At 41.2% G+C, this 14,781-nt stretch overlaps 1 protein-coding gene across 11 annotated transcripts in view; it reads left to right on the forward strand.

The window, feature by feature from the left end:
- pitpnm2 (phosphatidylinositol transfer protein, membrane-associated 2) overlaps positions 1-14,781 on the forward strand; it is a 489,130-nt gene that overhangs the window by 393,266 nt on the left and 81,083 nt on the right. For all 11 annotated transcript variants that reach the window (XM_087999844.1, XM_087999841.1, XM_087999838.1 and 8 more), the window contains 2 exons: positions 7,764-8,008; positions 11,910-12,099. In XM_087999844.1, coding sequence (XP_087855970.1) covers positions 7,764-8,008; positions 11,910-12,099 — 435 coding nt within the window. The remainder of the gene's footprint in view (positions 1-7,763; positions 8,009-11,909; positions 12,100-14,781) is intronic.

Here is a 14,781-nt window from a genome sequence, read left to right on the forward strand (position 1 = left end):
GGATGAGGGAGAAGAGGTGGACGGTGTGCAGCAGCAGTCGATATAGGGCCCTTTTTACGTCCTTAAAAGGGACAAAATTAAAATTCCGGAGGCGGCTCAGGTTGTGGGGCACAGGCTCCCGTGGGAAGTACGGGACCTTGGGGCCAATGTGAAATTCTGTCCGGGCTGGGGTGAGCGCGGACGGGATCCCATCACACACCTGAGCATCCTCCAATCATTAGAGATGGAATGTTAAAGTGGAAAGGATTATCCAATTACAAACGTAAACACATTGTATTAAAATTAACTTTATGACAATGTCATATTTTGTAACTTGCTTCACTTTGAAACAAATTTCAAAATTCCAGTATAGCTGTGGTTATGATTTCTTGATAAAGCAAACAAGCCAGGAGTATACCACCTTCTCCAACTTTGGATGTCTAGTTATAAGCTAAACAGGGGCCCTTTGGCCTTGCAGGTGGAACACTAAGATATTAGAGTATTGTCTTCATGCTGTTCGCAATTCCATGATGCATTTCTTTGTAAAGTGAAGCTAAGCAGAGTCAGATGATGTTGAAGTACCACGATCTGTATTGCTACAGTTTAGCCGAATAATATAATATTAATCAATGAATATATTTTGATTGTGCGATTATAACTAAACTAACTCAATCATAAAATATTAGTTTCCCTACTAATCCGACACTCTGTACAAACCAAGGTATTTCACTCGATCATGCGAATACATGCACTATTTTGAAATGATATTGCTATTTCATTCCTTGTATGCTGTGAAGGGTGTTAAATCCATTGTCCACATGGCTGTCAGTTTACGTGTGAAGATTTAAATTATGAAAAATAGCACATTGTTTTAGAGTCATAGAGATGTACAGCACAGAAACAGACCCTTTGGTCTAACTTGCCCAATCCAATTTAGTCTCTCCTGCTAACATCCCGGCCTATATCTCTCCAAACCCTTCCTATTCAATACCCGTCCAGATGCATTTTAAATGTTGCAATTGTACCAGCCTCCACCACTTCCTCTGGCAACCCATTCCATACACGTATCACCCTCTGCATGAAAAGGTTACCCCTTTGGTCTCCTTTTTATCATTCCCTTCTCACCCTAAACCTATGCCCTGTAGTTCTGGACTCCCCACCCCAGGGAAAAGACCTTGTCTGTTTACCCTATCCATGCCTCTCATGTTTTTAAAAAAACTCTATAAGGTCACCCCTTAGCTTCCGACACTCCAGGGAAAACAGCCCTAGCCTCTTCAACCTCTCCCTATAGCTTAAATCCTACAACTCTGGCAACATCCTTGTAAATTTTTTCTGAACTCTTTCAAGTTTCACAACATCCTTTTTATAGAAAGGAGGCCAGAATTGCATGGAATATTCCAATAGTGGCCTAACCAATGTCCTGTACAGCCGCAACATGACCTCCCAACTCCTGTACTCAATACTCTGACCAATAAAACAAAGCATACCAAACACTTACTTCACTATCCTATCTACTTGCGACTCCATTTTCAAGAAGTTATGAACCTGCACTCCAAGGTGTCTTTGTTCAGCAATACTCCCTTGGACCTTACCATTAAATGTATAAGTCCTGCTAAGATTTGCTTTCCCAAAATGCAGCACCTCGCATTTATCTAAATTAAACTCCTCAATCCGTTGGCCCTTCTGATGAAGATCCCATTGTAATCTAAGGTAGCCTTCTTCACTGTCCACTGCACCTCTAATTTTGGTGTCATCTGCAAACTTATTAACTAGACCTCTTATGCTCACATCCAAATCATTTATGTGAATGATGAAAAATATTGGACCCAGCACTGATCCTTGTGGCACTCCACTGGTCACAGGCCTCTAGTCTGAAAAACAATCCTCCACCACCACCACCCTCTGTCTTCTACCTTTGAGCCAGTTGTGTATCCAAATGGCTAGTTCTCCTTGTATTCCATGGGATCTAACCTTGCTAACCAGTCTCCCATGGAGAACCTTGTCGAACGCCTTACTGAAGTTCATATAGATCACGTCTATCGCTCTGCCCTCATCAGTCCTCTTTGTTACTTCATCAAAAAAACTCAGTCAAGTTTGAGACATGATTTCCCATGAACAAAGCCATGTTGACTGTCCCTAATCAGTCTTTGTCTTTCCATATACATGTACATCCTGTCCCTCAGGATTCCCTCCAACAACTTGCCCACCACTGACATCAGGCTCACCAGTCTATAGTTCCCTGACTTTCTTAAATAGTGGCACCATGTTAGCCAACCTCCAGTCTTCCGGCACCTCATCTGTGACTATCGATGATACAAATATCTCCGCAAGAGGCCCAGCAATCGCTTCCCTAGTTTCCCACAGAATTTTAGGGTACACCTGATCATATCCTGGGGATTTATCCACTTTTATGCATTTCAAGATATCCAGCACTTCCTCCTCTGAAATATGTGCATTTTTCAAGATGTCACCATCTATTTCCCTACATTCTTTATCTTCCATATCCTTTTCCACAGTAAACATTGATGCAAAATACTTCTTTAGTATCTCCCCCAACTCCTGCAGCTCCACACAAAGGCCACCTTGCTGATCTTTGAGGGGCCCTATAGCAACATGACGGCTGGAGGAAGAGCGCCTCATCTTCCGTCTAGGAACTCTCCAACCACAAGGGATGAACTCAGATTTCTCCAGTTTCCTCATTTCCCCTCCCCCCACCTTGTCTCAGTCCCAACCCTCGAACTCAGCACCACCTTACCACCCCCCCTCCGACACCACCTTCCTAACCTGCAATCTTCTTCCTGACCTCTCCGCCCCCCACTCCCACTCCGGCCTATCACCCTCACCTTAACATCCTTCCACCTATCGCATTTCCAACGCCCCTCCCCCAAGTCCCTCCTCCCTACCTTTTATCTTAGCCTCCTGGACACACTTTCCTCATTCCTGAAGAAGGGCTCATGCCCAAAACGTCGATTCTCCAGCTCCTTGGATGCTGCCTGACCTGCTGCGCTTTTCCAGCAACACATTTTCGGGCCCTATTCTCTCCCTAGTTACCCTTTTACCCTTAATGTATTTGTAAAAACCCTTTGGATTCTCCTTAATTCTATTTGCCAAAGCTATCTCATGTCCCCTTTTTGCTCTCCTGATTTCCCTCTTAAGTATACTCCTACTGCCTTTATATTCTTCTAATGATTCACTCGATCTATCCTGTCTATACCTTTCATATGCTTCCTTCTTTTTCTTAACCAAACCCTCAATTTCTTTAGTCATCCAGCATTCCCAATACCTACCAGCCTTTCCTTTCACCCTAACAGGAATATACTTTCTCTGGATTCTCGTTATCTCATTTCTGAAGGTTTCCCATTTTCCAGCCGTCCCTTTACCTGCCTCCAGTCAATTTTTGAAAGTTCTTGCCTAATACTGTCACAATTGGCCTTTCTCCAATTTCGAACTTCAACTTTTAGATCTGGTCTATCCTTTTCCATCATTATTTAAAAACCAATAGAATTATGGTCGCTGGCCCCAAAGTGCCCCCCCCCCCCCACTGATACCTCAGTCACCTGCCCTGCCTTATTTCCCAAGAGTAGGTCAAGCTTTGCACCTTCTCTCGTAGGTACATCCACATACTGAATCAGAAAATTGTCTTGTACAAGTTTGAACAAGTTCCTCTCGATCTAAACCCTTAACACTGTGGCAGTCCCAGTCTATGTTTGGAAAGTTAAAATCCCCTACCATAACCACCCTATTATTCTTATAGATAACTGAGATCTCCTTACAAATCTGTTTCTCAATTTCCCGTTGGCTATTAGGGGGTCTGTAATACGGTCCCAATAAGGTGATCATCCCTTTTGTATTTCTCAATTCCACCAAATAAGGTCCCTGAATGTATTTCTGGGAATATCCTCCCTCAGTACAGCTGTAATGCTATCCCTTATCAAAAACGCTGCCCCCCGACTCCCTGTCTCCCTTTCTGTCCTTCCTGTAGCATTTATGTTCTGGAACATTAAGCTGCCATCCCTGAGCCACGTTTCTGTAATTGCTATAATATCCCAATCCCATGTTCCTAACCATGCCCTGAGTTCATCTGCCTTCCCTGTTAGGCCTCTTGCATTGAAATAAATGCAGTTTAATTTATCAGTCCGACCTTGTTCTCTGCTTTGTCCCTGGCTGCCCTGATTAGTTGACTCGCTTGTTTTCTCAATTGTACCAGTCTCAGATCGATCTCTTTCCTCACTATCCCCTGGGTCCCACCCCCCCCACCTTACTAGTTTAAATCCTCCTGAGCAGCTCTAACAAATCTCCCTGCCAATCCACCAATTCAGGTGCAATCCGTCCTTCTTGTGCAGGTCATTTCTACCCCAGAAGAGATTCCAATGATCCAAAAATGTGAATCCTTCTCCCATACACCTGCTCCTCAGCCATGCATTCATCTGCTCTATCCTCCTATTCCTGCCCTCACTAGCTCGTAGCACCGGGAGTAATCCAGATATTACTACTCTCAAGAACTTCCTTTTTAAATTCCTGCCTAACTCTCTACATTCTCCCTTCAGAATATCTGATTCCCTACATGTTACTAAAAACAGAACCATGGCTTGTTCAGTACACAGTAACTTCATTCATCTACATTATTGTAAAGGAGACCTTTCAAATCTGCCATTTAATCAGCTGTATTAATGATAATGATTTTATCTGATGTAGAACAATTCAGAATGCTGCCACAGCATGTGTCATGCAAGTTTCTATCAATTTCATGGCCTATTATGTTACAGCTTGACAAATGGTCAGATATCGTTTTTGGCAACCTTTGTTGATATGATGTATTTTCTGCAAGAATACGAATCCTGTGGTTTTTTGCGGTCTCCTGACTGGCCTGTATTCTCATGCAGATACACAGTCCTGTTAAAAATAAGAGTGTCAGTACCAGTATTCCACAGATTACAGTTACAAGTGTTCCAACAGTAAGTAACATTAAAACTGTAGTTTTAGTGTCCTTACTACTTCCTAAGTGTATTGACTTGAGCAATATACTAACTAAGTAGCCATAACTTTCTGCTGTATGCAAGAGATAAACTTGTACTGTGGCACGTTTGCTTGCCAACAGAACTTAAACTGTTGGTTAATATTTGTGACTGGCTTAATCAACATTTATTTTTCATCCCTTCCTCTCCTGTCCTCAATACTATAATCCTTTCCCTAAAATATAATACCAGAGGCCATTGTTATCTTCCAATTTTACACAGATTTGAGCTAGTAAGTATTGGCTAGCTGTATATCTGGAGCAGCACCAGGGTGAGCTCAGCCTCGCACCATTCACTCAGGGATTATTGGATAGGAGCAGGAATCCTGATCTCCTTTTTTTCCATAACCTGTATGTGGCAACCATTTATCACTCTCCTCTGTTGCCTTTACTGACACCAACTCACTTTACAGATTAACCAGGACTTTCCTGATGTGTTTGGCTCCAAGAAGTTTATATTTCCTGGATTACTTCAAGTTGCTGTTATTTGGCTTAATGGGTGCTTGGAAGTAATAATAGAGAAAGTTCAGTCTGTTTTGAGTAGATGCTGTAAAAAAGCTGGTGCAAGTGGTCTAAACTATACAGGGGTAGGAGGTGCTGAAATCTTAATTTGTTTCTTCACCATCCTATCACTGTTGTCATCTGTGGATTTGCCTTAAAAAGCTAGCAAGTATGTTGTTGCAGTAACATCAGAAAGTCATTAAAAATGCATTCTGTGCTTCTGTATGCATTAAATACACCCTCTAATGTTGCGATTAATTTTATTAGTAAGAGTGAAAGTATAATAATATTCCAATATTGGTGATGTGATTTAGTGAAAATAATCTACATCTTCAAATAATTTAGGTTACTTTCATAGCATCTCAATAAACCTAATTCATTTGTCTTTGCTTATAAACTTTTCATATTGTCAATATGATAGTTTAGGATAAAGGTTTTATTTTGTTTCTATGTGGTTTGTAAGGTTTCGATCTACAGTTTGTAATTTGGCATTGGAAGGAATGATAGGCTAAATGATAGCATTGTGCTTGGATTTTGTATTTATCTGGTGTGGTGCACAATATCCTATTAAATTATTTCCTTTAAGATGAGGCACAGAATTGCAAGGCAGTGAACAACTTCACACTGTGCACTTCTGCTCCACCATCAATAGTCAGGGAAATACTTCTCCCTCCTCCAGATTATTTTGATTTCTCTCTCCTCACAACCCATCAATAGCTGACTAATTTTTTTTTAAGCTGGTGATTGCTTGTGTGTGTGGAGCAACCTGCTTACGATTATTTAACCTTTTGCCTCTCCTACCTTAATAGTTCATTAAAAAGAAGACCTTATTTATCATAAGTTTTATCTTATTGTTTTATCTTATTTTACAGTTTTAACAGCAGTTGAGTTTTATTTACAATTCAAAGTAATAATGTGCCATGCTGACAGAGAATTCTTGTCCTTAGTAAATGTAACCGCTTAATCTGTTTAAGATCGTTTGATTTAATAACTTACAGAATTCTTCTGCATAAGTATCCTTTAGTATTTGAGAAAAAAATTACATGTAGCAATTTTACTTACAGCTAGATTTCAAAATATGACAGAATCCAATCAAAAATCATTAGAATGTCTCTAATGATGTTAAGTTGGAACTCGCAGCCTGAAAGAAATGTTTATTCAGTGTGGAGTATATAACTGTGTCGGCTTTAGTTGATGTGTTTAGCTTGGTTTCTTGCGCAATCTTGTTTGTGATGTATTTCTGAAGAGAGGTTGTGAAGTTGTATGCCTAAGTACATCACTTGAACCATCATAATTATGTAAACTATAGTGTAGCATTCAAAAGGACATTTGTTCTTGGTCTTCATGTGTGAGTCATTACATGTGATATTAAACCCGAGTTTAAATTTGGAAATGGCAGTTTTAAACTGTTTTGGAATTATATGGTGTAGCCTGAAGTTTTGGCAAGTCTGGGTTTGTTTGACAATTGTCAGAAAATCATGTTATCGCTCCAACATAATGGATGGCTTAGAAAGGGTGGACTGGGAATTTGTTTGCATTAGTTGGGGAGTCTAGGCACAGGTTTAGAATTAGAGGGGTCAGTTTAGAAAGGAAATGAGGATACATTTCTTCAGCCAGAGAGTGGTGGGCCTGTGGAATTCATTGCCATGGAGTGCAGTGGAGGCCAGGATGTTAAATGTCCTCAAGGCAGAGATTGATAGTTCCTTGCGAGATCAAGAATTTAAGGGCTACGGGGAGAGAGCGGGTAAATAGAGTTGAAATGCCCATCAACGATGATTGAATGGCAGACTGGACTAAATGGGCCGAATGGCCTTACTTCCACTCCTATGTGTTATAGTCTTATTTATTCAGGTTTGTTTCAACACAGTCCTTGTTAGCTCACCTAAAAGGTAATAAACAATTTAAATTTACAGGCACCAGATGAGTTGTTGATATGTGTTCAGACTGCAGTCCCTTTCAACTAATTTATGTCATTCATTATCTTGATCATAATTTTTCAGTGTTGTTTAAACAGATTTAAATCGTTGGTATAAACACATTAATTCTATTAAGACTGCAGATTAAAATAATCTTTTTGAGGCTTATCAGATTTTTCTGGTGTGATAAAAATCAATCAAAATAATATTGCCCCTCTCACACTGTTAATCACTCGATCACACTATGTTAGTGGTGAGTTTCTGAACCAAAGTGTTTTTTTAAATCCATAATAGCAATTTAGAATGGACATCAGCAAAACAACTTCTATTATGTCTTGTATTTTTTTTCTCAGGAGGGAGGATCACAGCAGCCTTTGCAGTCCTGCAAGATTCATGTCCTTGTCCTCATTCTGCATGGTGGCAATATTCTGGACTCTGGCAGTGGAGATCAAACCTCCAAACAGGCTGATGTCAACACCATCACTTCTGTCTTTGACACGGTGATGAGAGTGCACTTCCCTGCAGGCCTAGGCCACATTGCAGTCAAGCTGGTTCCATGCCCAGCCATCTGCTCAGAAGCCTTTTCACTCGTATCAAAGTGAGTTTCCCAACTCATGTGGTTCAAAGGATATCGTTAGTGGCTGGGAGAAGTACAAAGTTTACATCATTCTCTGGCAGCTGTCAAATATTTGCTCATACTGTGTGCATAATCTACTTCCTAAGTGCTATAAAATATTATGTATGTATTTATATTGAAAAGATGGGGCTATTCAAATCTCTTCTTGCTTCATGTTAAGTCTGTCATTGTGCCAGACACCTTTCTGCTGTTTCATTCATATTGCTGACAAAATTATTGATAGTGTTAAATTATGCAAAACAGAACAAAACACCTTCCAGACATTGTGAAATACCATTTACTGTTGATCAAGATATCAACATGACATTTGTCATAGGGAAAACATTAGAATTGATTGTTAAAGACATTATAATAGGGCACTTGGATGGGTTAAAGATAATCAGATAGAGCTAACATGCTTTTGTAAAGGAAAGTCATAGAGTCATAGAGATGTACAGCATGGAAACATCCATGCTAACCAGATATCCCAACCCAATCTAGTCCCACCTGCCAGCACCTGGCCCATATCCCTCCAAACCCTTCCTATTCATATGCCCATCCAAATGCCTCTTAAATGTTGCAATTGTACCAGCCTCCACCACATCATCTGGTAGCTCATTCCATACACGCACCACCATCTGCGTGAAAAAGTGCCCCTTAGGTCTCTTTTACATCTTTCCCCTCTCACCCTAAACCTATGCCCTCTAGTTCTGGACTCCCCGATCCCAGGGAAAAGACTTTGTCTATTTATCCTATCCATGCCCCTCATAATTTTGTAAACCTCTATAAGGTCACCCCTCAGCCTCCGACGCTCCAGGGAAAACAGCCCCAGCCTGTTCAGCCTCTCCCTATAGCTCAAATCCTCCAACCCTGGCAACATCCTTGTAAATCTTTTCTGAACCCTTTCAAGTTTCACAACATCTTTCCGATAGGAAGGAGACCAGAACTGCATGCAATATTCCAACAGTGGCCTAACCAATGTCCTGTACAGCCGCACTTTCTCCCAACTCCTGGGAGAAAGTGAGGACTGCAGATGCTGGAGATCAGAGCTGAAAATGTGTTGCTGGAAAAGCGCAGCAGGTCAGGCAGCATCCAAGGAACAGGAGAATCGACATTTCGGGCATAAGCCCTTCTTCAGGGTTCCTGAAGAAGGGATTATGCCCGAAACGTCGATTCTCCTGTTCCTTGGATGCTGCCTGACCTGCTGCGCTTTTCCAGCATCACATTTTCAGCTCCCAACTCCTGTACTCAATACTCTGACCAATAAAGGAAAGCATACCAAATGCCATTGGAATCCTTTGAAGAAGTAACTTGGGCTGCAAATAAAGGGGAACCAGTACATGTAATGTACTTACATTTCCAGAAAACATTTGATAAGCTGCCACATCAAACCTTAATGAGGAAAACAAAAGCTCACGGTGTAGAGTGTAACGTATTGACATGGAAAGAAGATTGGTTGGCTAACAGGAAACAGAGATTATGAATAAGTGGGTCTTTTTTTGGTTGGCAGGATGTCACAAGTCATGTGCCAGAGGGGCTGGTGCTGGAGCCTCAACTGTTTACAATTTATGCAAATATTTTGAATGCAGGGATCGAAGGTATAGGAGCTTAATCTGCTGATGACACAAAGATAGACAGGAAAGTGAACTGTGAAGAGGACATAAGGAGCTTACAAAGGGATATGTATAGGTGAAGGGAGTGGGAAATGCGGAAAAGTATACAATTGTCCATTTTGGAAGAAATAATGAAAAAGAAGCACATTGTCTAAGTGGTGAGAGACTGCAGAGCTCTGAGATGCAGAGGGATCTGGCTATCCTCATGCATGAATCACAGAAGGTTAGTAAGAAAGTACAGCTAATCAGGAAAGCTGTTAGAATGTAATATTTTATTCTTAGAGGCATTGAATGCAAGAGTAGGGAGGTTATTCTTCAGTTATACAGGGCATTGATCAGAACGCATCTGGAGTATTGTGTAAACTGGTACTGGTCACTGTGGAACATAGAATCCTTACAGTGGGGAATCAGGCCACTTGGCCCAACAAGTCCATACTGACCCTCCAAAGGGTAATCCACCCCTACCCTATTTACTGTACATTTACCCCTGACCTACACATCCCTGAACACTGTGGGCAATTTAGCCTTGCCAATTCACCTGACCTGCACATCTTTGGATTGTGGGTGGAAACTGGAGCACCTGAAGGAAACACTCATACACACAGGGAGAATGTGCAAGCTCCACACAGACGGTTGCCCGAGGCAGGAATCGAACCCGGGTCCCTGGTGCTGTGAGACAGTAGTGCTAACTACTGAGCCACCGTGCCGCCCTTAGGGCACGTACTTCAGGAAGGATGTTAGTGCACTGGAAGCAGTTTAGAGAAAGTTTTCTAGATTAATACCTGGATGAACAAATTGTCTATGTCCTCTGGAGTTTAGAAGAGTCAGAGGTGATTTAATTGAAACATTTAAGGTCCTATGGGGACTTGACCAGGTGGATGTAGAAAGGATGTTTCCTCTGGTGGAAGAATCTAGAACGAGCAGTCTGAGTTTAAAAATAAGGGGTCACCTGTTTATTACAGAGATGAGGAAACTTTTTTTTCCCCTCAGAAGATTGAGAATCTTTGGAATTCCTTTCTCAAACAGGAGTGGATGCACGATTTTAAAATATTTTTAAGGCAGATAGGTAAATTCTAGATTAAAAAGATAGTGAAAGATTATCAGTGATATGCAGGAATGTAAAGTTGATATTAAAATCAGATCAGCTACGATCTTATCGAATGGCAGAGCAAGGTCAAAGGACTGAGTTGCTTACTCCTGTTCCTATATTCATAAATATTCATGTTTTTAAATGTTAGAATTAGGAAATTATCATCTCTATTTTATTCATTGATATTACACAGGTTTTATATTATTACGATATACACATATACCCCAGTGTTGTACAGTGTGAAAACCACAGACATCCACTTGTTGCTACACTGTTCTAGCTAAGAACAAAAGAAATAAGAGCAGGAATAAGCCATGCAGTCTCTCAAGTTGTCCACCATTTAGTAAGTCTGTTGCTGATCTCAATTTTACACTCATGTTTTATCCCAATATTCTTCGGTTTCCAAAAATCTAACAATTTCTGCTTTGAGTATTTTAAATGGCTAAGAATCCACAGTTCTCTGGGATAGAGAACGCCAGAGGTTCAAAACATCTAATTGTCGAAATTATTCACAACTAATTCCAAAATGATTGATCCCTTCTTCTGAGACTCTGATCCCTATTCCCCCAGAACCCCCAAAGAATACATCCTCACAGTGAGCCCTCTCAGAATTCATTGCATACACCTACACACATTCAAATGTACCTGTTCTTAGAGCTTTCCTTAAATTGTACAATTGTTGGGATATTTGTAACTTAAATCAGCATCAATAAAGTGAAATCATTAAAAGAATTTTTATGAATGAGAGAAAACTAAACTCTTCTACAAAAAGATCAAAATATTGTGCAGCATCCTCACATTAGAAACCAAGAGCAGGTATTTGATGGCAGGAATACAGTGACCCCATGAGCAGTTGCTTCACACAGGACCATACTTATCTTGTATTCAATGTCTGCCACTAATGCCTCAAACAGTAGCTTTGAATTTATTACTACAAGCACACCATACAATATGTGCCAAGAATCCTATTGATCTTATTTCAATTTTGGTAGTTTATTTTGTTTTAAACTCCGGTGTGCTTTTTGTGAAAAGTGCCAACACCATTTAAATGTTTTCCTTTCATTTCTTTCTCAGTTAGGTTTCAGTATTCCAGCAAATCATTAGGTAACAAGTATCAGTTGCTTTCAGATAACATTGTAGCTTTCTCTTTATTTTAATTAATATTTTTTTGCTTTTCCAGCCTCAGTCCCATGAACTATGATGAAAGCTGTTTGTCGAACAGTCAAGATCATATTCCACTGGCTGCACTTCCTTTGTTGGCAACATCATCTCCTCACTACCAGGAGGCAGTTGCTACGGTGATTTTCAGAGCAAATCAAGTGTACAGCGATTTTATCAAATCACAAGAGGGTGTCTCCTTTAGTGGCCAGGTAAGTATTTGAAAAGAAAAATTTTTGTTTATAACTTTGAGCTAATTTCTAGGCCCTGTTAGAGCTAAAATTAGAAGCCGGTGAGAACGTGAAAAGGGCTCTGTTCCGTTCTGCCTATAAGCCATTTTTTCACAGAGGCAAAGTGAGGTCAGCAGGACCACTGGCCTCAGACTGGAGAGTCGACACAGATCATTTAGATTCACCTAAGGCCATTTAGATTCGGTCAATTAGGATTTTCCATTTGGCCTTCACAATCCTATAGGCAACTGTGGGGACCATTCGATTGCTCTAGACAGGCCTGTCTCTGGGCATTGCAGAAGAGCAGGGCAACTATGTAGAGAGCCATAACTGCAAAGCCTGTTCTTTAAATTGAAGCTGTAGGTCCTTCATTTTTGTTTCACATATCTATGTGCTCAATTAGACAAGAAAGGACTTTCAGAGATTTATCAGGATTTTATAGTAAACCTATAGTTTAGCATAAACACCAGTGTCCACCTTTCCCTTCTGCACCTTTTGCTCTGTCCTTAAGACCATAAGATATTGGAGCCATTCGGCCCATCAAGTCTGCTCCACCATTCAATCATAGCTGACATGTTTCTCCAGAAGTCAACTCTCCACAAGCCTGAATGTTTTATTTTCAAACATCCATCACCAAATCACCCAAACTGAAAGCTGCTGAGAATCGATATTTTTAATCTACCTTTTCAGACACGTTATGATATCTCTGGTGCAGGTGGGATTTGAACCCAGGCCATCTTACCCAGTGATAAAACCCCTACCACTCCACCATAAGAGCCCAAGAACCCAGCTTTTCATTTTATTGTAATTCTCCACCAAATCACCTGAGGAATTAGTTAAACAAATCATTGGCACATTTGAGTGTGGGGTGCAGGAAAAGCACAGCAGGTCAGGCCAAATCTGAGGAGCAGGTAGCTGAGAGTGCGATAAGTAGGAAGGAAGATGGACAGGTAGGATAAGTCATGAGAGTGGTGCCGAGTTAAAAGGTTGGATCTGGGATAAGGTGTTGGGAGGGGAAATTAGGAAACTGGTGAAATGCACATTAATCCTGTATGGATTTCACCATCTTCCTTCCCACCTATCCATTCTACCCTCCTCTCTGACCTATCACCATTACCCCAACCTTCATCTCCCTATCACACTCTCAGCCTCCTTCCTCCCCAGCCCCACTCCCCTCCCATTTATCTCTCTACCCCCTTGACTCACAAGCCTCATTATTGATGAAGGGCTTATATCTGAAATGTTGATTCTCCTGCTCCTCGGATGCTGCCTGACTTGCTGTACATTTCCATCACCACACTCTCGACTCTGAGCTCCAGCATCTGCAATCCTCACTTTCTCCTAAATCATAAGCACAGCCACCAGGGGCAATGTCACAAAAAAAAATAGTGGGATAAACAAAGGAGGGATCTTAATCAAAATGGCATTGGAAGGGGAGGTGATGCAGTCCATGTGGTGCCCACCTCTCTCTGAAAGTGTGCTCCCTCTCAGAGGATAGCTGGGGATGAACAAGAACCAAGCTCTTCTGTTTGGAATCAACCTGTTTAGATATGTTACAACAACCACCTGGAGTAGGTGGGTCTTGAATCCAGACCTCTAGCCCAGAAAGGAGACACGACCACTGCACTTCAGGAGTCACTAAGAACCCAGCTCTTCTTGTTTATTTTACCACTAAATTCACTAATTAACAACAGCCCAGTCCTTTTCATGAACCCACCATCAAAATCACTCACTTGACCGATTAACAAATAAATTACAAGCACTGCTCAATAACAGAAATGAAGGAAGGAATGAAAAAGAAAGAGGGAACTTAATGTTGAAGGGGGTGGATAATGCACTCCAGCCCTGCAGTGCTCGCCTCTTTGTGTAAAGGCTTCAAGGATGAATGTTCCAGCCATTTTGTTTTCTAATCAACATGTTCAGACATGTAATGATACACCTCTGGAGCAGGTGCAATTTGAACCTGGCCTCCTGGCTCAGAGATAAGGACACTACCACTGCATCACAAGAACCAGCTCTTTATTTTAAAAAATATTTTAATTAGCCTACTCAAATTTTATTCCACACCTCTGAAGCAGGTGGGGCTTGAATCAGGGCAGATATAAAGGCACTACCACTGCAATACATGAGCCCTCAAAGGACCCAGCTTTTAAATACAAAGGTCAGTGAACATTACATGCTTTTAATCTACTCTGGAGGGGTTCTTGTTGACACTTAAAGTGACCTGCATTTCTAACATTGTCATCTCTTTCTTCCTTCCCATTATAGGCTACTGTTTCATTTAAGCTATGATTTGGAGATGCCGGTGTTGGACTGGGATGTACAAAATTTAAAAATCTCACAACGCCAGGTTATGGTCCAACAGGTTTAATTGGAAACACTAGCTTTCGGAGCTCTGCTCCTTCATCAGGTCAGCCACCTGATGAAGGAACAGAGCTCCGAAAGCTCGTGCTTCCAGTTAAACCTGTTGGATGATAACCTGGTGTTGAATCATTTAAACTAGGATGCCTCTAATTGGCCCTCCTGCTGTTCTTATTTGGATGGTGTACCTGCCCTCTGCTTATTTGTTGCCAGGGCACGTCACAACAACTGACTCTTTCTCACACTGTGGAAACAGTTTCTGTCTCCCATTTCACCTGATGATGGAATTCACAACCCACAGGG

The sequence above is a fragment of the Chiloscyllium plagiosum genome, unplaced genomic scaffold (genome assembly GCF_037043375.1).
Source record: "Chiloscyllium plagiosum isolate Xiang-an unplaced genomic scaffold, Cpla_swu_hap1 HiC_scaffold_24, whole genome shotgun sequence".
NCBI lineage: Eukaryota > Metazoa > Chordata > Chondrichthyes > Orectolobiformes > Hemiscylliidae > Chiloscyllium > Chiloscyllium plagiosum.